The 20,888-nt window shown below is 47.4% G+C and overlaps 1 protein-coding gene across 9 annotated transcripts in view; it reads left to right on the forward strand.

The window, feature by feature from the left end:
• The window catches only part of LOC101321628 (kinesin-like protein KIF16B), a 278,548-nt gene that overhangs the window by 158,987 nt on the left and 98,673 nt on the right, over nucleotides 1-20,888 (forward strand). For 7 of the 9 annotated variants that reach the window (XR_002174849.3, XR_012326207.1, XR_012326206.1 and 4 more), the window contains exons 18-22: nucleotides 9,053-9,106; nucleotides 10,617-11,975; nucleotides 15,496-15,648; nucleotides 17,550-17,646; nucleotides 18,371-18,421. Coding sequence is in view for 4 of the 9 variants with exons in the window: in XM_019927579.3 (XP_019783138.2) it covers nucleotides 9,053-9,106; nucleotides 10,617-11,975; nucleotides 15,496-15,648; nucleotides 17,550-17,646; nucleotides 18,371-18,421 (1,714 nt within the window). In the remaining 5 variants the exon portion in view is untranslated. Of the gene's footprint in view, nucleotides 1-9,052; nucleotides 9,107-10,616; nucleotides 11,976-15,495; nucleotides 15,649-17,549; nucleotides 17,647-18,348; nucleotides 18,422-19,736; nucleotides 20,834-20,888 lie in introns of those variants that run through there. The other 2 variants (XM_019927578.3, XM_019927581.3) reach the window with 2 other exon arrangements.

Consider the following 20,888-nt stretch of genomic DNA (forward strand, 5'->3'; position numbering starts at 1 on the left):
ATGTACCACAATGTTCATTGCAGTTCTATTTACAATAGCCAGGACATGGAAGCAACCTAAGTGTCCATCAACAGATGAATGGATAAAGAAGATGTGGCACATATATGCAATGGAATATTACTCAGCCATAAAAAGGAACAAAACTGAGTTATTTGTGGTGAGGTGGATGGACCTAGAGTCTGTCATACAGAGTGAAGTAAGTCAGAAAGAGAAAAACAAATACCGTATGTTAACACCTATATGTGGAATCTAAAGAAAAAAAGAAAAATGGTTCTGATAACCTAAGGGCAGGACAAGAATAAAGATGCAGAAGTAGAGAACAGACTTGAGGACACGGGAAGGGGGAAGGGTAAGCTGGGATGAAGTGAGAGAGTAGCATGGACATATATACACTACCAAATGTAAAATAGATAGCTCGTGGGAAGCAGCTGCATAGCACAGGGAGATCAGCTCGGTGCTTTGTGTCCACCTAGAGGCGTGGGATAGGGAGGGTGGGAGGGAGACGCAAGAGGGAGAGGATATGGGGATATATGTATACATATAGCTGATTCACTTTGTTATAAAGCAGAAACTAGCACAACATTGTAAAGCAATTATACTCCAATAAAGATGTTAAAAAAATAAAATAAATAAAATGTGACACAGAGACATGAAGTGAGCAAACGCTGCTGGGAAAATGGCGCTGGTTGACTTGCTCGATGTAGGGTTGCCACAAACCTTCAATTTGTTAAAAAAAAAAAAAAAGCAATATCTGCGAAGTGCAGTAAAGTGAAGTCGGTCTGTACTGACTTAGCTTTTTCTTTCTTGTCCTTGAATATAACTCCACTGTGAGCCACTTTAAATGATGAGCTCCTTTGTTTCCTGTTTTCAGAGTAGCAGAATGGGGGCTTCCCTGGTGGCACAGTGGTTAAAAATCCACCTGCCAATGCAGGGGACAGAGGTTTGAGCTCTGCTCCAGGAAGATCCCACATGCCACGGAGCAACTGAGCCCGTGAGCCACAACTACTGAGCCTGCTCTCTAGAGCCCGTGAGCCACAACTACTGAGACTGTGTGTCACAACTACTGAAGCCCATGCGACTAGACCCCGTGCTCCGCAACAAGAGAAGCCACTGCAGTGAGAAGCCCACGCACCACAATGAAGAGTAGCCCCCGCTCGCCACAACTAGAGAAAGTCCACGCACGGCAATGAAGACCCAACGCACCCAAAAAAAAAAAAAAAAAAAAAAAAAAGCAAGGAGCAGAACGATGAGCTATAGGATTCCAAGTGCGATCTGTCTTCATTCTGTTCCTTTAGATTTGCGCTGTCTGCTCAGGGGCAGCATTTCTGCTTCCCTCATTGTAGAACTGCATGATCCAAAGCTGAATTGTGTGGGTCAGTTGAGGAAGTGAGCCTTTGCCCAGTGCAATGATGGATAGCAGTTATGGGCAACCGTGGTAGGTAGCAGATTCCTCTTCGTCCTACATGTCAGCATGATTTTCTTCTGAAGTAACATCTTGTATTAACTTGATTACCTGCCGTGAGCTCTCTGTAGTTTGTTGACTCATTTGATCAGAGCTTGTTGCTGATTCAGTCAAGGGTTCCTGACGTACATACATACCTGTTCCTGCTTCCAGGCCTTCGCTGGAAACGTGCTGTTTCCTCCTCCTGGACTGCTCGTCCGTGTGTCCGCCTGCTCGTCACATGGCTAAATCCCACATCCCCTCTAAGATGTCAGTTTCAGCGTCATTTCCTCAGGGAGGCCCTACCAACCCCAGCCCAGATTTCATCTCCTTGGATCTTTATACATAGCATCCTGTCTCTGTGGTAGCACTTTAAATGGTTGCTTAAATTGTGGGTTTTGGTGCAACTATTTGCCCACTCTTGGTCTGGGTATTTAATGGAATATTTTTAGTATATTTAGTGAAAAGGTTTGATTTTCTTAATAATGTACCCCTGCTTCTAAGTAGGTGTTTGGGAAGCAGTTGTTGATTGAATGTGTGTGTGTGTGTGTGAATTGTTGTGCCACAATGAGGACCCTCCACCCCCTTCTTTTATCCCAGACCGTAATGCTAACCTTGAACAGCCGTGTCCCACATCAGTGACCTCAGATATTTAGTCACCATAAGCAACCCCAAATTTTATGATCTACTGAGGTTAATCATCGTCATTGCTGGAGATGAATGGAAATCAACTAGAGATTTGTAGAAGCAAAAAAGAAGTAAAACGGTTGCTATAATCACAGTAGATTGAGAAAAATGTTTGAAACAGGTAGTTTGTCTCATTATAAATTGAGATGCTTATTGCAAAAAAGTAAAACATTCAGAAATGAATAAAGTAATCACAAGCATTCACAATCCTTCCACCAAGAAATAATGATTGGTTTATATTTGTAATATTTACTTATATTTTATACTATATATGTTTAATTGTACATCAGGTACTATAATCATGCATTCTAAAAAGTATCTTAGAAAAACAACATCGAGCTCTCACTCGATACACAGCTCTGTGTTCTGCTTTTTCTTTTACTACTTTCCTGGGAACTTGTCCCCAGGTCATCCAACACTCTTCTTCATCCCATGTTTATATCATCATGTAACTTTTTTTTTTTTGTGGTACGCGGGCCTCTCACCGTTGCGGCCTCTCCCGTTGCGGAGCACAGGCTCTGGACGCGCAGGTGCAGCGGCCATGGCTCACGGGCCCAGCCGCTCTGCGGCATGTGGGATCTTCCTGGACCGGGGCACGAACCCGTGTCCCCTGCATCGGCAGGCGGACTCTCAACCACTGCGCCACCAGGGAAGCCCCATCATGTAACTCTCGCTTCATCATTGAGGACTCTTGGAACTATTTCTCCTTTTTGCCCACATAAATTGATTACAGTGCAATTAATCAGCTTATATAAATCTTTCCCACTTTATTATTTGTCAGCTAAATCCACACACCCCAGAATTCTTTATTTGACGATATCTGCTGCTTACATTAAAACAACAAGGGGAGGAACAGAGAGAGAGACGTCAGAGAGAAATCAGGAAGGGAGGCTTGAGACCTAGAAGAGGCGATGGCAGGGGAGGGCTGGGGGAGGGCGGCCAGCCCCAGGGAGGTACACAGGGGCTGCCGAGACCTCCCTTAGCCCCGTGGATGTGAGGCTCATGTTTCAAGCCCTGCCTGGTTGAGCGTGTGAGCATCGTGTCCCTAAGCACGCGGTATCAAAGAAGTACAGGTGTGCAAAGTAGACCCGGAGAGCTCTTCACTTCAGGAATGTCTTGCCAGGGCAGAGGAGCTGTGGTGCATTTCAAGTCTTTTTCACGTCTTCAAACCCCCCTTCTCTGCCCACAAATATGCACAGCTTCTCTTTTCCTAAACGAACCTCCTCTTGGGCTACCCCGTGTAGATCCCACCAAACCGTTTCATCAGGATCATCTACCAGGTACATTTCCAGCCATGTGAGATTGCTCCCATAAAGCATAGTGCATCTGTATTCTGAAATGGCATGATACTAAACTGTGTTGTGGAATGATAGGTAATGTTTTGGGGATTTGTCCAAGGTGTGTATTAGGAGGAAAAGGCTACACAATAAACTCTGTTGTCAGCTTTCATCCGTGTGCGTGTGTGTTCGGCTGGGAGGCCGAAGGCTGTTTACCAAGATACCGTGATCGTGGTGAGGGACTTGACTGCATTTTACTCCCCTGTATTTTCTACCTTTGCTGCAGTTAATTACTTTCATCTTGAGAAGGCTGGAAGCACCGCCGGTTGTTATTTCTTAGGGCACAGAGAACTCTGCCCTGGCTGAGGTCATTGCCTCCCCGCCCAGGTGTTCTGTGACTCTGTGTAATTGGGGTCTGGTGCTCAGCCTATGCCACTGACTTCAAAGCTCTACCTGGAGTGCTCATTAGTTGAACACCTACTATGTGCCTTGCAGAAGGCCCTCAGATACACAGCTCAGCTGGGTCTCTGTCCTCCAGGAGCCCTGGTGGACAGGGCTCTGCCTATCCTCTGTGACCTGTAGGGTCCCGGGTGGTCTGGGCCCTTCTTGGGCCCCTTCTCTCATCCCATCACTGTCCCCTGGTTGCACCTGCTTTCGCCATTCCAGTCTTGCTGTGCTCCCCGCGTGCCACACGTTGTCCCTCGTCATTGGCCTGGCTTCCCTCGCGTGCCGGCACCAGCTGCATCCTCGTGGCCACGCCCTCGCTCAGCCCTCTCTCCACCCTCCCTCCTGGCTTCAGGCTATTCCACAGCACGTATCACAAAAATATTTTCACTGTTGGTTAGCTCTCCTTCTCCCCCCACTCCCACTAGAATGGAAGGTTTATGACGGCAGGGGCTTGGCTCCTTTTGCTGAGTCTCAGGGCCTGGGACAGTGCCGGGCACGTGAATGGCTTGTTGATCAAATGAATTGATGGTGCGTGAGCCACTAGCTCCTGTTCCTCATGCTCAGTGCCTTGCTTGTTTCTTTCGTTTTCCTTCTCCTATGTTTGTTCCACTCGATTTTCCCACTCCCCACACTGTGGCCATTGTTCTGTCCATCTGTCAAGCCAGGCCCAGCTCAGACAGACAGCGAGGCCCCCTCCCATGCATGCAGCTATAAATGCTCTCCCTCCACCCCGGCACAGAAAAAATGGAACTTTCTCCTTGGGCTCCTCACGTACTGTGTGATCCATACACACTTACAATTCACGCTTAAGACCTGAAGACAGTTTGTCCGTTCTGTGTGTCTAACACACTGCCTTGCACATAGTAGGTGCTTGTTAAAGGTTTGTTGGATGCACACATATTTCACTTACAATTCACGCTTAAGACCTGAAGACAGTTTGTCCATTCTGTGTGTCTAACACACTGCCTTGCACATAGTAGGTGCTCGTTAAAGGTTTGTTGGACATGGGGCAGGCATGGCTGAATGAAGTGGCAGGAACATTCCCTGTGGCACACTGTTCTGGTCTGTCCACAGAGGAGAGGTCCATCTGGGAGTGGTGAGTCATATTCAACTCTGGGAGGCTGTTTCTGGGGTACACGTTGCCGTGGTTTGGTTAAGGAGGTGAGATGGAATTCCAGAGTTGAAGTAGGAATGGAGGAGGAGTAAGAAGAGGTGAACTTTGCCCTTGACTTCTCTAAAGAGGAGGTCACCTTGGGCCTCTCCCTGATCCGCCCCCCCAACCCCCAGGCCTCAGTCTCCTGGCCTGTACAGTAGTGGGAGGACAGGAGCAGGGGTGTCTGGTGGGCGACGGGCGTGTGTGCCGAGTTGATTGCATGATCTCTTGTACTTTTTTTTTTTTTGCGGTACGCGGGCCTCTCACTGTTGCGGCCTCTCCCGTTGCGGAGCACAGGCTCTGGACGCGCAGGCTCAGCGGCCATGGCTCACGGGCCCAGCCGCTCCGCGGCATGTGGGATTTTCCCGGACCGGGGCACGAACCCGTGTCCCCTGCATCGGCAGGCGGACTCTCAACCACTGCGCCACCAGGGAAGCCCTCTTTTTCTTTTTAAACTCTTAATTTTGAGGAAATGGGAATCATTATTTATCAAGGGGATCCTCTCTATCTGTCTTTAACTGCTCATCTCCAGCCTCATTTAAGGGCCCATCCTTCTCTGCCAGTCACTGCAGTGTGTGTGGTCTTCCAGACTCTGCACTAAGCTCCTTTATTCACATTCCATACCTGTGTCCTGGGTAATTCCTATCCAGATGCTGGTGAATTCCAAGTCTGTATGTCCATCCTTGATGACGGCCCAAGCGCTAGATCTTCGTTTGTATCCCCCGCCTGCCGGACGTCTCAATTTGGTTGACCCTGGAATCATTAGATTCAACATGTGTAAAATCGAGCTTACTTTCTTGAAGGCAGCATAGGGATAAACTGTGGGCTCTGGAGTCGATTGATTCTGCCATTTACTGGAGTCGTGGCCACTGCTCGTGTGTAAAAGGGGGGAAGGGTGGCACCTACGTCACAGGACCATTGTGAGAGTCAAATGCGAGTCCTCAGACCCAGGTGTGGAATGACTCTTTCGTGGATGTTGATACAGATACTTTGTACGTACGGTCTTGTTTGATGAGACGGATGTTTGTCTTCTTTGAGGGAGGGCTCGTTATTTTCTTCAAAGTCTGTAAAAATCAAGCGTCCAAGATTAAATAACTCATGCTTAGCCTCACAACCACTAGCATTTGTATTCGGACCAGTCGACCTTTTAGCACAGCCTCTTGGCCGTGAAGCTCGGCTTCCCCACCCACTGTGTGACCCGGCCAGAAACCTGAGGGTCATCTTTGACTCTTTCTTTCCCATCACAACCTCCAACAAAATCCAGCCCATTAGCAGGTTTTCTCAACTGAACCCCTGCGTATCAGAAGATACTGGCATTTCCTTATCCCAGTGATCCTGGGTCCTGCCTCCATCATCTCTTGTTTCCGTGACGACACAGGCCTCCTGATCTGGTTCGTGGCTTCTCCTCTCATGTGTTCTCTGTGGGCTCTCTAACAACCCTGTTCCAAGACACTTTTCTGCCACTGTCCTTGGGGTCAGGTGCAGAGTCCTCAATATAACTTCCAAGGCCCTGCACCGTGTGGCTTCTCGTGTCCCGTTGAGCTTCACGTCTTGCCCCTCCCCTCACAGGAAGCCGAGACCTGGCTTTATTGAGCTGCTGCACCATGCGAGGAAGAGTGGCACAGCCTGGGCGGAAGTTCCCTTGGGAGGCTTGCCTTGATTCTAGGTCCTACCAAATTCTGAGACCAGCACCCGCTCGGTGTGTTACAACCCTTTGTCCTTCCTCATCCTGGCTGTGACACACTGGGTGCGCCCCTCATGTTTATTCCACTGTCACTTACAGACTGGGAGCCCCACGGAGGCAGGGACATATCTCACTTCCGGACCTCTGTATCCCCTGTGCCTTGCACAGCGCCTGGCACTGTGCTCAGTAAAATACGTAGGTGCCCAGAGTGTCACACTGGAGATGAAGCTATTAAAACTCACATTTCATGACTTTCTGAGACCACACAACTCATTAGAAACAGTTGCAGTGGTTAGCAGCACAGATTTTAATACCAAACTGATTCAAGCCCTCCCTCTGCTACTTACCTCATCTAAGCCTCAGTTTCCTGTTTTATAAAATGGGGATGAGACCTGCTAGGGTTAGGAGAACAAAGTGAGGGTATTGCATGCTCAGTGCCAGGACAAGCACCTGCACGTTGTAAACTGTCTGGTGATAGGTTTTCATTCGAACCTCTCAGAGCAGCATTTGCCTTGTGACACTGTCAGAGCAGAGCGACATTGTCTGCTGATGGGCACATTGAGCTGATGTTCACAGAAAGTGTAAATCAAGAATAAAGACAGTTCTATTAGGAAAATCCTCAGGTTTTGAAAGTGTTTTATCTGGTGATTTTATTTTATTTTTTTTGACTGTAATTATCTCTAGAAAGACTAAACTGTACCGAAGTCTAAAAATATGTACTAGGAAGCATTCCCAAGGTTCTGTTTATCGTTATATAAAAGAGAATGATCATATATGAACTTAAATGAAACCCTGTATTGGCTTAGCGTGATGGCATGTGGATTGGGCTCCAGAAGTGGCAAATCCCTTTCATATACTATATTTACGTGATTGATTTCTCATGGATGGCGGTGCCTGTAATCCACAGATCATTTTCATTTGATAGAAAGATAAATATAACCCTAAATGGTAAGTTTCAATGAAGGATTTAATATTCTTATTATATATCACAAACTGGAGCATTGCTCATAAAATGAACGAATTGAGGATGTTTTGGAAGCAGGCTATCGTGGGTTCAAGCCCTGGTTCCACCACATCTTACCATCATGACCTTGGACAAGTTCTTTCAGACCTCTGAGCTCTGGGTTTCTCATCTGTTAAATAGATCGGGTACTCTGTGCCATCTTCAGGATTTGCTGGGAAGGCAGAGTAATAAGCAAACGTGTAAATCACTCAGCACTGCCCTCAGTTCTGCTTGCAAAACCCCCCAGACATCTTACTCTCAATTTTAGCCCAAATTAAATTGGTAACAGATCTATTTGAAAATTCGTTAGCTCATGGTAAAGGTAACCGTTGCCAACCTGGATTATCTTATCCAAGGAGAACAGTTGACTGATGAATTTTTCCATAGTTCAGCTTCTTAGCTGTACTTGCTATCCACCACAACAGGAAAACGTTTAAGAATTACAGTTCATGCTGTTTAAAAGGTATAGTGAAACCTTGAAGTAATTCAGTCTAGTATTTGAGAAAAAGTCAACTTGTTATCAATATTTTAGCGAGTTGTTTTAAAATTCCCAGTGACCTAGCCCCCTTTAGTTTGCTACCACTATGGTCAATCTGTTCATAATCTCTGTAGCCCCCATAGCTCCAATGTCATATAACCACTAACTACAGGAGGATCTCGAGAATCCTCCATACAGTATAACCATTTATAAAGTAGTAAAAACATGAATTTGACTTCTGTGGGCAATTATCGTTGGTACTTAGTTATTATTAGTGCTCTAGTTATCATGGGAAGTGTGTAAAACATAATAGCTAACTCTTTGGAGAATTTGCTTCAAGAAATGATTGGAAAATGTGATCTGTATAAGAAGACGTTTCAATTTGTGCATGGCTACTGGCTTTTAAGTACCTTACTGTTTTGCTCCTGATGTTCCCACTGTTAATTCTTTTCTTAATTGATGTCTGTGCTCTCTCTCTCTCTCTCATCTCCCTGGCAGTCTTTTCCCTATAAAAGGACCCATCTGTCTAAGGTAGAGATTTTCCATTTTTCTGTACTAATCAGTGGCTAGGCTGCATGGGGTAGGCACGCTTCTCGTTTAGAAGTCTCCCTTAACTCTGCTTGTCCCGTACAGTGGTGTTTTGTTTGCTTTCCTTCAAGTAAAATATGTTCTTTTCAGCCTGAATTCAAGCACTCCCAAAGTATGTCTAATTTATAATCATAGTCATAGAGCAAAGAATACATTTTAAACTTGCTAACCCATAATGATTAAAAAGCGTACCTGACAAACCAGTGTTCTTTGTAATATGTAACTACATATAGAGAATATGAGAGTGAAAAAAGCTCTTTCAGAAAAGTGACTCATTTTCATTTGATTTATTAGACTTGAATTTGAGCGGCAACAGCGTGAAGAACTTGAGAAATTAGAAAGTAAAAGGTAAGCCACGTGGTAGGAGTCATAACACCACAGAGTGGGTGGGTGCCTGTGTTGATGTCCTAGGCTGAGATCACCTGTGTCTGTGTCCTCTCCCTCTGGCTCCGTGTCCATCATTTACACGTCTGATGACTGTAGCTCCTTTCTCTTTAGCTGGTTAGTTTTACTTCACGTTTGAATTTTTTAAATAGTTCATCTTCAAATACTTGTGAGACTGGGGAGTAGAGTCAGTAGGCAAATTTAATACACTCTTTAAGTGTAATACATCAAATGTAGACTTGTTTAAATTTAACTAAAAAGTATTTCTTCCTTAATAATATCCTGAGTTTTAAAAAAGCCGAAAGAATGACCCTTCCCCTTCTTATGCCTCCTCACTTTTTAAACCTCTTTCCTTATGTTGACCAGCCATTTGTATTTCCTTTTCTAATCTGCCTCTGCGTGTTCTCAGCTCCCTTTCCTTTTGTGTGTGTGTGTGTGTGTGTGTGTGTGTGTGTGTGTGTGTGTTTAATTGATTTGGAGAGCATTTTTTATATGTTCTGAGTGTAATTCTTTGATAAAACTAAGTAGTTTTCTTTTTTTTCCTGTCCTATTTAACAAGCCAAGAAATGGACCAAGGATCGATATTAGAATAGAAAGTAAGGCCGCAGAAAATCTACACCCTGGCTATTTATTTTCTAGAGTGTGGGGTCTGGATGTTACAGATGAATTAGTTTAGCTCACAGCATCATGGACGATAGGTCTTGGGTGGGTCAGGAGATGGAGGCCGTGCATCCGTACTCTGACATGCCCTGTGTTCTTGCTTTGGAGGCCACCCTGACCTCGAAACATTGACTTAGCACCCAGTGGGGACCCTTTGCTCTCTAAGACACGCCATGACATGTAACGGCCAGAATCATGCATTTAAGTATTCTAATGGAGACTGACGTTATTTTCAATGTTATGCATTAATAAACTAATATTTTGGATCATTTGGTGATTACCATTTGTCCTAAACTAGTGATTAAATAGCGTGTAGTTATTTGAGCTGGAACAATGAAGTGTCGATTATCTTGACTTTGATATTTGATCCTGATGAGTTGAGGACAGCATAAGCATTTTTATTTAATGTCATTTTGTAACCGAATTTCCATTGAGTTTTAGCCTTTGGGCTGAATAAAATTATTCACATTTAATTTAAATTGGGCATGCCTCTTTCTCTTTGAGCTCAGGGGGCTTTAAAAATTATATCATGCATAACACATTATGCTTATAGGTTCTGCAAAGAAATGATAGCAGAAGCTACTTCAGGAGATTAGGCAAATGATATGTTGGACAGTTACAGAGTAAAAAAATTAAACAGCATGCTGCTGGATATTAAAAGGAAAGTGCTGTTCTCTTTTTTTTTTTTTTTTTTAAATTTAGTGAAGGGTGTGTGGTGTATGTCCATTTCTAGGAGGTATCAGTTTAGGGAGAAGTTAGAGCAGCTTTTGAACCTAGCGCTCAAATAACGATCAGTCAACGATTTGCATTTCAGAAAACTCATAGAAGAGATGGAGGAAAAGCAAAAGTCCGACAAGGCTGCGCTGGAGCGGATGCAGCAGGAGGTGGAGACCCAGCGCAAGGAGACGGAGATCGTGCAGCTACAGATCCGCAAGCAGGAGGAGAGCCTCAAGCGCCGCAGCTTCCACCTGGAGAGCAAGCTCAAGGACCTGCTGGCCGAAAAGGAGCGGTTCGAGGAGGAGAGGCTGAGGGAGCAGCAGGAGACTGAGCTGCAGAAGAAGAAACAGGAAGAGGAGCGGTTTCTCCGCGTCCGGGAAGAGCTCCAGCGGCTGCAAGAACTCAACAGCCATGAGAAGGCCGAGAAGGTTCAGATATTTCAGGAGCTGGAGCAACTCAAAAGGGAAAAAGAGGAGCAGTGTGTCAGGATGGAGCAGGAGAGGAGGCGGCTGGAGGGGCAGGAGGAGGAGCAGGTCCTGCGCGTGGCGCGCCTGGAGGAGCAGCTCCGGGAGAAGCGGGCGCTGGTCCGGCTGCCGCGGCTCGGGGAGGCGCAGCGCGCGGAGGAGGAGCGGCAGGACCTCGAGGGCATCCGCGCATGTCTCCTGCGGGCCAAGGAGGCCTGTGCCGAGGGGGATGGCGATGGCCGGGAGCTCGAACGGGCGCAGCTGCGTTTCTTAGCGTTCAAGCGAAGGCAGCTGGCCGCGCTGACCACCCTGGAGAAGGAGCTGGTTCAGCAGAAGGAGCTCCTGAAAAAGGAAGTGGAGGAAGAACGTGAAATCCTGGAGCGCTTAAAATCTGGCAGCAAGGAAGAATCGAAGTCGTTGTTCAAGAAGGATGGTGGTGCCGCAGATGTGCCCCACGCGGCTGGAGATGCGGAGCAGATCAAGCCGGCGGAGGGGAGGCTGCAGTGTAAGGAGAGCCAGCTCCAGTATCTCCTGCAGCATCATTTGCCGAGGCTGTTGGAAGAGAAACAGAGAGCCTGCGAGATCCTCGACCGAGGTCCTCTCGGCCTGGACAACACTCTCTACCAAGTGGAGAAAGAGATGGAAGAAAAAGAAGAGCAGCTCGCGCAGTACCAGGCCAGCGCCAGCCAGCTGCAGAAGCTCCAGGCCACCTTCGAGTTCACGGCCAACGTGGCCCGTCAGGAGGAGAAGGTGAGGCGGAAGGAAAAGGAGATCCTGGAATCCCGGGAGCAGCAGCAGAGGGAGGCGCTGGAGCGGGCGGTGGCCCGGCTGGAGCGGAGGCACTCTGCCCTGCAGCGGCGCTACGCCCGGGGCCTGGGGGCCGAGGAGCGGAGGCCGAAGCCGGCCACCTTGACCGCCGGCGGCAGCGAGCGGTCCGGGCTCCGGGCCGGCCTGGGGGCCGAGCAGGAAGCCCTGGAGAAGGACCGGGAGAGGTGAGCCGAGCCCGAGGGGACGCCTGCCACACCCTCCGTGCCCCACGGCATTAACCCTCGGGCTGTGATGGCGCGGCTTCTAGCCCTGGTGCTGTGTCTCTCACTGTTGTTTGAAAAAGTAATTCTGTAGCCTTTATGTTTTCTGATTCACTGGCAAATGCTTAGCCTTCTTTTCTTTTTCCTTAGGATCCTTGGTTTAGAGTCACTGGCCTAAAGTTGGAAAAAACACACAAACTAAGCCCATGTCTGTTACCTCACTGACCTCTGACTGTGTGTTTAATATTTGATAAACAGGGAAGACTGAGAAAGCTTCCAGCCGGATTCCCCCTCCCTCCTTCGGTGCTCTCCCCAAACCCCATTCCCTTTCGTTGACTCCTTTTCCCTCTGCTGCCCTTTCCCTCCCCTTCCTCCCTCTCCCCCCGCCCCCCATGTCTTCTCTGGGACCTTGACCAGCACTTGTTCACAGGTTCCATAAACACTGATTTCCACACCTGGCAGCGAACTGAAAAATATCCCTCCCCCCACCCCTGCTGATTCTCAGTGTTTGAGAATCCAGAGGGACACCTCAGGATTCTGTATTAAAAAATAAACAAGCAAAGCTCTCTAGATGTTCCAAACATGGTGGTCTATCCAGGCATGTTAGGTCATGATTCTCTGATATTATTTTCGATGTTGTGAACTAGGGAGTAGCGCTGTTTTCATGATAAAGGAAGAATATTTCTCTTCCTCTACCTGTTGCCTGTCACCTTGCTTCTCAGAGGTAGGATCTCAAGACAAATAAATACGTGAACTGGGGGATGCTTTTTCTGCTAACCCTGCAGACGCGATGCCAAGACTCAGAGAGACTGGCGGCCGCCTATTGTGCAGACGTCATCGGATTTGGTGTCCCGCAAGGGGGCTTTGTGCCCTTCCTGCCCTGCTGGCCTTGGGCAGGCTCTTCCACCTTGGAGCCGCAGTGTCCTTACCCTCATGAGGAGGGCATGGGCCTGTGTATTTTCTGTAGTTCCAGACCCTTTGGTCTGTTGAGATCTTAACTGAAGCCCAGGTTACGGGGGCCTGGAATGCTGCCCCCTCCCCAGGAGCCCTCCCCTCACAGCACCTCCCGAGGGGCTGCAGCAGAAGCCCGGAGTGCTGGCCTCTAGGATTCCAGCTTGACATTGGCAGAGGCCTGGGATCCATGCTGATGACGAGGCAAGACCTACTGGGAGGTGTTGCCTGAGCCCCTGTCCACCATCTTGCCTGAAAAGGTCAGGACAGCCTCCTTTCAAACCATCTGCTTAAACTGGATTCTGTTTACCAAGCTCTCCAGTAATCCCCCCAGGCAAAACAGTGACAGGTGACAATCAAAAACCATAATGCTGTGACTTCAGAGAAATAGGTCTGTGGTTTAAGAAAATGATTGTAGGTACCTTATGTAAATGAAATTGCTGGACAGAGGTCTAGCCCCAGGAAGTTTACAGCAGTGGAGGGCACGCTCTCTATTTGTATCCTGCGCTGTGCAGTGAGAATGCAGCAGGGGCTTGGAGCCTGATGTCCTGGCTTTTGTCAACCGGCTTCGCTCCCTGGCCATTTAGTATTAATACTCGATTATAGTGGATACACTGTAACGATTTCCCGATGTCAGCTTTTCTCCAGAAGCCACGCAAAGGAGGCTTTTAGCTTCCCGTGTTTTGATGGAGTAGACTTTGCAAAGCCCTAATTCAGGCCAGCGAATTTTGAGCGCTTTGCTCTGGCTTTGATGGTCCTGCAGCTTTCTGGGGGTACTGGTGTTGTGTCTTATTATCTCTGGGTTCTCATGGCTGAGCCGGGGCCCGCTGTGCACCCTGAGCTGACCTCTTGTGCATTTCCAAAGTGCCAAATATCAAATTCACGTGGAGCCAGATTGGGCCAACGGCGCACTTGGCTTTCCCTGTCAGCTTGCTTTATGAGCGAGATTTAATCATTTTCTTTCTTCTTTCTCCTTGATGGTTGATGGGACAAGTGTCAGGCAGTTAGAAAGTGGTAGAGTTGCATCTCGAATCCAGCTTGTGCCCACTTTGTCCTCCTGTCTGCTGACGACAGAGCCACTGCTGGGCAGACCAGTTCTTCTCGTGTGCTGCGACCCTTTCCATGCAAGGCCCTGCTGTCCCTCGCCATGTATAGAAATCCTGCTCAGCCTTCAGGGTCCCACTGGCGCCTCTTTGCTGTGTGGAGTCCTTCCCATTGCCCAGCCCTGAAGGATGTCTTTGAACAACTCTGTAGGCATCATCTTAATTACAAACATTGGCCACCACCTACGTGCATTGGCTCATTTTCCTTACCATCTTTGAGATTCTGTGTTAACCTTGTTCCCTGGTTCTTTGCCCGCCACCTGGCCCCTGACATCACTTCTCTGTGCTCAGTCCTTCCTCCTTCAAGAATACTGCGTGCTCTGCAGTCTGGTGCTCAGTAATCGGTAGACAGATGAAAGGCTGAGTTCAGCTGGGCATTGTCTCCCACGGACCCAGGAGCTCCTACCCTGGTGATCCCATAATCACATTTCCGAGAGCCAAGACCTTGGCTTTCACGTTCAGGATAGAGCAGTCAAATCACTGCTGGCGACACCAGAGAGCTGGCAGTGTTGTGGCGTGTCAGCATCTGAAACCAGACTCTCTGAATTTTGGACCTGAAGGAATTTGGAGAGACTAGTTGACTCTCTCATTTGATACATGAAGAAATTGAGACCCAGCTGTCATTAACAGTGAGTGGGCTGCAGCCCCTAGATGGTTCTGTGGGCCAAATTTACTGGCAAGTTTGGCCCTCTAGCCTGATGGCCCTAGATTCAGTCGTGCCTGGGCCAGTGGGAGACCAGCCATACCTTACATTAGACGTATCATCTGTCGTTGGAAATAAATGTTTGGTTCCACAGCTCATGGTTTATATTAATTTCTCTAGATACTCAACCTGCTTTCCTAGGTCTCTCTCGCCTGTTTCTGTTTTCCACACCCACTGCCTTAGCCAAAGCGGACTCCTGGTTTTTGTGGCTCAGTCCCTTTGTTTCTGCACCTGGAAAACCACCCACTGTCATTTCCAAATGCCAAATTCCCACTGGCCCGTGAAGACTCAACTTAGAACTGCCTTGACCATGAAGTTTCTCCTAGATTGGCAGTTTTAAAGAATTCTTTAAAGCAGAGATCTCTTTTGTCAAGTAGAAATACTTATTGGGATCTGATATGTAGGCTACAACCAACTGTTTTGTTGAAGCTGGGTTTGGGACTCAGAATCCTGCACATCTAGCTCTGAGGATTTGCTGAGCACAGTGGGAATATCTTTGCCCTTGATGGTAGAACTCTCTCCAACTTTTGGGTGCCTGTAGCACTTGTCCTGCACCGCTCTTGTGGCCTATTATCACCTTATACCTTGTCTTATAGGTATGTGGTACCTTTTCTACTGGAAGGTAAAGCTCTTTGCACAGTTTTGGTCTGGATCTCCCATGGTTTCTAGGGAAGATTCTCAGGAGATACTGTTAATGAGTGAATTCACAGAACTTCCATCTCTGTAGGTTAGAACATGAAATCCAGCAGTTGAAGAAGAAGATCTGTGAGGTCGATGGTGTTCAAAAAGGGCATCGTGGGACCTTGGAGGGAAAACCTGCTTCTTCCAGCTTGCCATCCAGTGCTGAAAAGTCTTACCTGGTCCCCCTGATGGATGCCAGGTACTGGACATTAAATTGATGGCATGCCTATTTCTGATGTGATTTAGTGACTCACAGTACCTTATATTGGCCAGTTTGCATATGGAGGGCTCTATCAAAGGTGGTAAGCAGTACTTGTCCCCACGACATGCTTTGTCCTGATCAGCTGCTGCCTGGCCCGTGGTGGGGTGAGATGTCATTTAAAGGGCCCAAGACCTGAGACCTGACCGGCCAAATCTAAGGAATACTGGTGCAAGGAGTTTGTGTGAGAAGGTGGAATTAAAAGGTTCAGGGAAACCAGTTCATCCAGAAAGAAGTGATACAAGGCTAGGTTGAGGGGAACAAAGTAGAGTTAACTGAATTGTACCAGGAAGGACCTTGTGCTGACAAATAATTTATAGAAGCCATAGATTACAAATAGATGAAGTCTGTCACGAAGGCTGTACCAGTATATTCAGAATGATCACGAAGAGCATAAATACAAATCTGATGTTACTATAGGAAAATGATTTTCAACTTGGGTGGCATCATGAATTGCCCTGTGGCTTACAGCCCTCAGCTAAATCAACCTAATCGTTCTTTGCCTATAAGAAAATTGACTATCTTTCTCAACCCCATCTACGTCATGGGGACATTTCAAATTGGGCAGCCCTGAGCCCTGGCTGGTAGGAGTTAGGTATTCAGGTATCAGAATGTACTCAGAATGGCATGAGCCTCTATGGTCCCTTAAATCTAGGTCTGCATCTTCTGTGGTGCTCATTTAAAATTTGAGGTCCAGGGAGATTTGTTTCTAAGTGGCCTTGGTTCAGATTCAGTTGCATATGATTTTCTTTACTGAAATACTGAAAGGTAAACGCTGCATTTTATTACCCTAGCTCCATTCTGTGGGGCTGTTTTACCTGTAATATTAATCTCTTTACCCAGCATATCAGGAAGTCATTTAGCCATGGTCAGTAGTACAGAAATGTGTGTAGGATTTTGCATGGGCTTAGAAAGGTGCAACCAGATTCCTTATTTTTTAGTGTGCTAAGATGTAAACATGCAAAACACTTCATTTAAAATAATCCGTCTAATTCATTGTCTGTAGAACTGGGGCAGGGAGCCTAGAACTGAGAAGGCCTTGCCTTTGGGCGGCCTGAGCCGCTAGAAAGATGTTGATGGAACCCAAATTCTCTCTTTCCCTGGTTCCTCTGGGTGGATGGCTGTACTTCACACAGTATCCCCTGTATCGTATTGGGTACCAGCTGTTTTCCCTGTATCGTATGGGGTACCAGATATTCGGTTGACAGCTGTTTCTGGCTTCAGCCATCTTGACCCTTCACCAGGCATTTTGGAAGGTCTAGAGACCTTTAAAATGTGGTGTCTCGTGGCCGGGTGCAGAGACAAGACAGAGCAGGAATGATGTGAGACATTGTTCCATGCAATAGTGAAGGTCTGTGGAGAGTGCATCTACTTTTTGTTTTTCCTTTTAATCCTCTGAAATGATTTTGTGTTTTGTGAGAAATAAGAATCATCGTTTTCTGTGTGAGGAAACGGAGGCTCGGTGAATGAAGTGTTGGGTAGTGATGCCTTCTGAGACCGCAGAGTCATCTGGAACCCAAGTCTGCAACTCTCCCCTGTCCTGCAGCAGAGGTTCCGCTCAGGACGTAGGGAGGGATTTGGATGGGATCACTGAGTCTCCCTTCTGTTCCCAAGATTCGGTTATTCGTCCAGGCCTCTCTTGTTTGGGGAAAACCCAGATAGTAAACACATGGCATTAGATTTCCTAGAAAGTTGACAGATGTTCCAGAGCCTGAGTTGTGATTACATTTGGCATTTAGAACGAGAAGGTTCCCAGCCGCAAAGGGCATGGTAACGAAAAGATCTCAGAATGCCCTGTGTGGTTACAAGCGGTCACGGACCCCCATCTCTTTTGCTTCCAGGATCAGTGCTTACATTGAAGAAGAAGTCCAGAGGCGCCTTCAGGATCTGCACCGTGTGGTTGGCGATGGCAGCAGTGCACCTGCCGAGACCGTGAAGGTGAGTGAAGGAGCAGGTGATCTGGTTATTCGTTTTCAAGATGACCTTTCAGTAAGGAGCGGGGGTGGGGGGGTGGGGGGGTCTTTTATGTACTGTTTCTCAGAAAATTGAGATGCAAAATGCTGTAGAAATATTAAATATTGCTCGGGTGGAGCTTAACAGTTTATAAATAGTATTAATTCAAGAGTAACTTTATTTTAAAATTTTGAACTTCTGGGGGAAATTCTTGAGTGAGTATGAAGTTTCCTGAAGTGCTTTATTTACTTTGTTTGATTTATAAAAATTCTACACGTAACACCTTTCTGTTTTCTCCAAAAATATAATCAATTTCCATAAGTATTTAAATTCACTCGATAAATTATCCCAAGTAGAAATATAATTTTGCCTTTGAGAAGATACATACTTGTGACAAGCTGATTTTTATCAAAATAAAGTCATTTCATTTCTACCCTGCAAATTAAGAAGTGTCCTAAGGAAATTTGCCTTTAAAATTGTTCTTCGAATTTTAAGATTAGGAATAAATGGTTCAGTTCCCTTACAGGCAGATGTATCGATAAAGTCCCGTTTACCTTGGGAATATAAATTCTCAAGAAGGGTTGTCATTGTGGAATGACAAGTATGTTTCCTTAGAATTTTGTTCTCATAAATATTGTAATCAAATCATTTTTTCCCTCTTTATGAACATGCTATAGTTTAATATAGAGGGCTTTTATTTTCTTTTCAGGATAATGAGAAACTTCACAATGGCACCGTTCAACGTAAGCTAAAATACGAGGTAGGTAATGACTTTTCAGGTTGATAGGGTTGCCTTAAATTACAGCATGCTTGTGTGATTAAATTTTCTTAATGTTTAGTTGCGTGATTAGAATTTCAAGGTCCCAGTGAGATTAATGGCTAATAAGCAAGGCAAGCTATTATATGACTTAAAATTAAATGGAATCCTGCTGGTTGCAAACTGCTTTATTTATTTATTGTTAGGTTTTTTTGTGTTGTTTTTTTCTTTTTGCAAACTCCTTTGACTTTGTTCGAATGGCGTGTAGCTGTGGTAGAGGCCCTTTGCTCAGTTTCTCATTCGTAGCAGTATCCTTCCCCTTGGTCTGCATTTAAAAGGCTGAATTATATAATCAGAATCAGATAGGGGGTTTGGAAATGAAACTGGGTACTTCTCGAGGTTTTAGAAACCCTGCATGTTTTATCGACCACGTTGGCAGCGGTGCAGAGGAAATACTCTTGGTTGGGTAGCTTATTTCTCTGGTGGGTTGTCAAACCAAGGTTTGTTTGGGCATACGATTTGTAAGGCTTTATCTGTATTTTCCTCCGCTGAGGGACTTGTCCTTACATACACTCCTAAATTAAAAAGCAAACAAGCAAAACTACCAGGTGGTGGAAATCTTACATCACTGAACAGAGGGAGCAGCGGAGGGGTGGGTGTCCCATGGGACACTGGCCACCACCTGGCCCTCCATCCCAACCATCCAGGAATGACACTGTCTTCCTGTGGACGTCCGTTTCCTCAGCAGGTAACCTTGTGAAGAGAAGGACATTGCCTTTCATTTCTTTGTGTCCACGTGCCTGGTCTGTAGCAGGCTGGCAGTGAACCTTTCATGGTGCTGGTTTGTAGATATCATTATGACGATCTCAGCGGGGCATTTACAATGAAGGATTCCAGTGAAACAAACCAAGAGGCCAGAGAAACATGCATGAAGTTGGAATACTTGTCAGTTTCTGATTTGCATTGTCTGCCCCGATTACTCTTACTTGCCCATTGGAAAATTGCATCAAAGGTCTTAAGGTTTATTTTAGAGTAAATAAAATGCTAGACCAAGAAGTAGGTACTGTGGATCAATCCCCTACAACGTATTTTGATCAAAATAGCTGGCGATGTATAAGATGTGAAATATGGAAATCGATGCTTTGCGTGTGAATCAGGTCCTCTCTTCTGAAATCATGAATCAGTCAACGCGAATGGCTTAGGCTTTCGATTGAGCCTCTGCGTTAATCCACATGATGAAAACCAATGCCCGCAAGAATCTTCATGTGGAAAAGAATCGCTAAAGGTGCCACAGCCCCATTTCACCTGTTTTTGACAGAAGAGCTCTCTTGCCCCGTTGCCGTCTAAAGAAGTCACTGACGCCCCCAGCCGAGAGGAGAGGAGGAAGGTGGACCAGAACCACCACTGGATCCGGCCCGCGACCCGGAGCATCTCAGGTCCCTCTGCCCCCTCCTCAGCGCCAGGCGGAGGGGCCCGCCAGCGGGGGTCTCAGCCCTCGGAGCCCGAGCCGTCGCACAGCAGCGATTGTCACGGGGCGGCTCTCAACCAGAACACGTCGATCCAACTAAAATCTCTTTTCTTAGCGAAAGCAGCACCAGCGGTGAGGGACATTTTCAGGGTGAGTCAGAAAATTTCAGTGAACCCACGACCCCTGAAGGTGAACACAGCCCGGGGGTCACGTCCAGCTGGACTTGGCTGCAACGCGCATCCCAGGAAGTGTCTGTGCACAGCGGGAGCGAACAGACCAGGCAGAGCCAGCTCCTCTGCCTCGTTCTCTCTGAAAGTGTCTCAAGCCACAGCGTCCCCCCCGAGGGCTCCGGCCTCCGAGCTCTGCCGGGAGCAGGAAGCCAGGGAGGAGGTGGTGGCCAAGGCAGTGAGCTCTCTGGGGTCACCCGTGAGTGTCAGGCCAGAGGGAAGCAGCGGGTTGGGATCTTTTTACCAGCGGGTCTCAGACCTTTACAGAGACACCAGTAGCCACCTGCTGTGGGCGGGCACGCGGGGAGCCTGTGGGACCCTGGGGGCTTGCCTCCCGTGCAGCAGCACTCATCGCGAGGCCGCCGTTTCTGAAACTCTCACCCCTGGACACGCTCTTGGAGGCACCCGGGGTGTCACCAGAAGCTCATTCTTTTCCCGAAGAAGCTCAGGTTGGCAGCAGCAGGGAAGGGTCAGGGGCCGTCGGGCGGGCAGGGGGCCTGGTGCCCTACAGAGCCACAGCTGCCGACTTTCCAGGCTCCTCGCTGGGCTCCGTCTTCTGCCTAGAGGTGGAAGGTACCAGAATGGGCTCTGTGCTTAAGCAGACGCTCGTGCGATTCCCAGACCAAATGCTGAAGCTTCCAGAGTGCCCTTTGAAAGGCTTCCTTGAGCTGGTGGCCGGTTCCCTACCAGGACTTCGGGCGACACGAGTGAGGCCCAGCGTGTGTACTGGCTCGCTGTCGCCAGCTGCGCGGAGCCCGCCCCCTGGCCCGCGTGT

The sequence above is a fragment of the Tursiops truncatus genome, chromosome 15 (assembly GCF_011762595.2).
Source record: "Tursiops truncatus isolate mTurTru1 chromosome 15, mTurTru1.mat.Y, whole genome shotgun sequence".
Lineage (NCBI taxonomy): Eukaryota > Metazoa > Chordata > Mammalia > Artiodactyla > Delphinidae > Tursiops > Tursiops truncatus.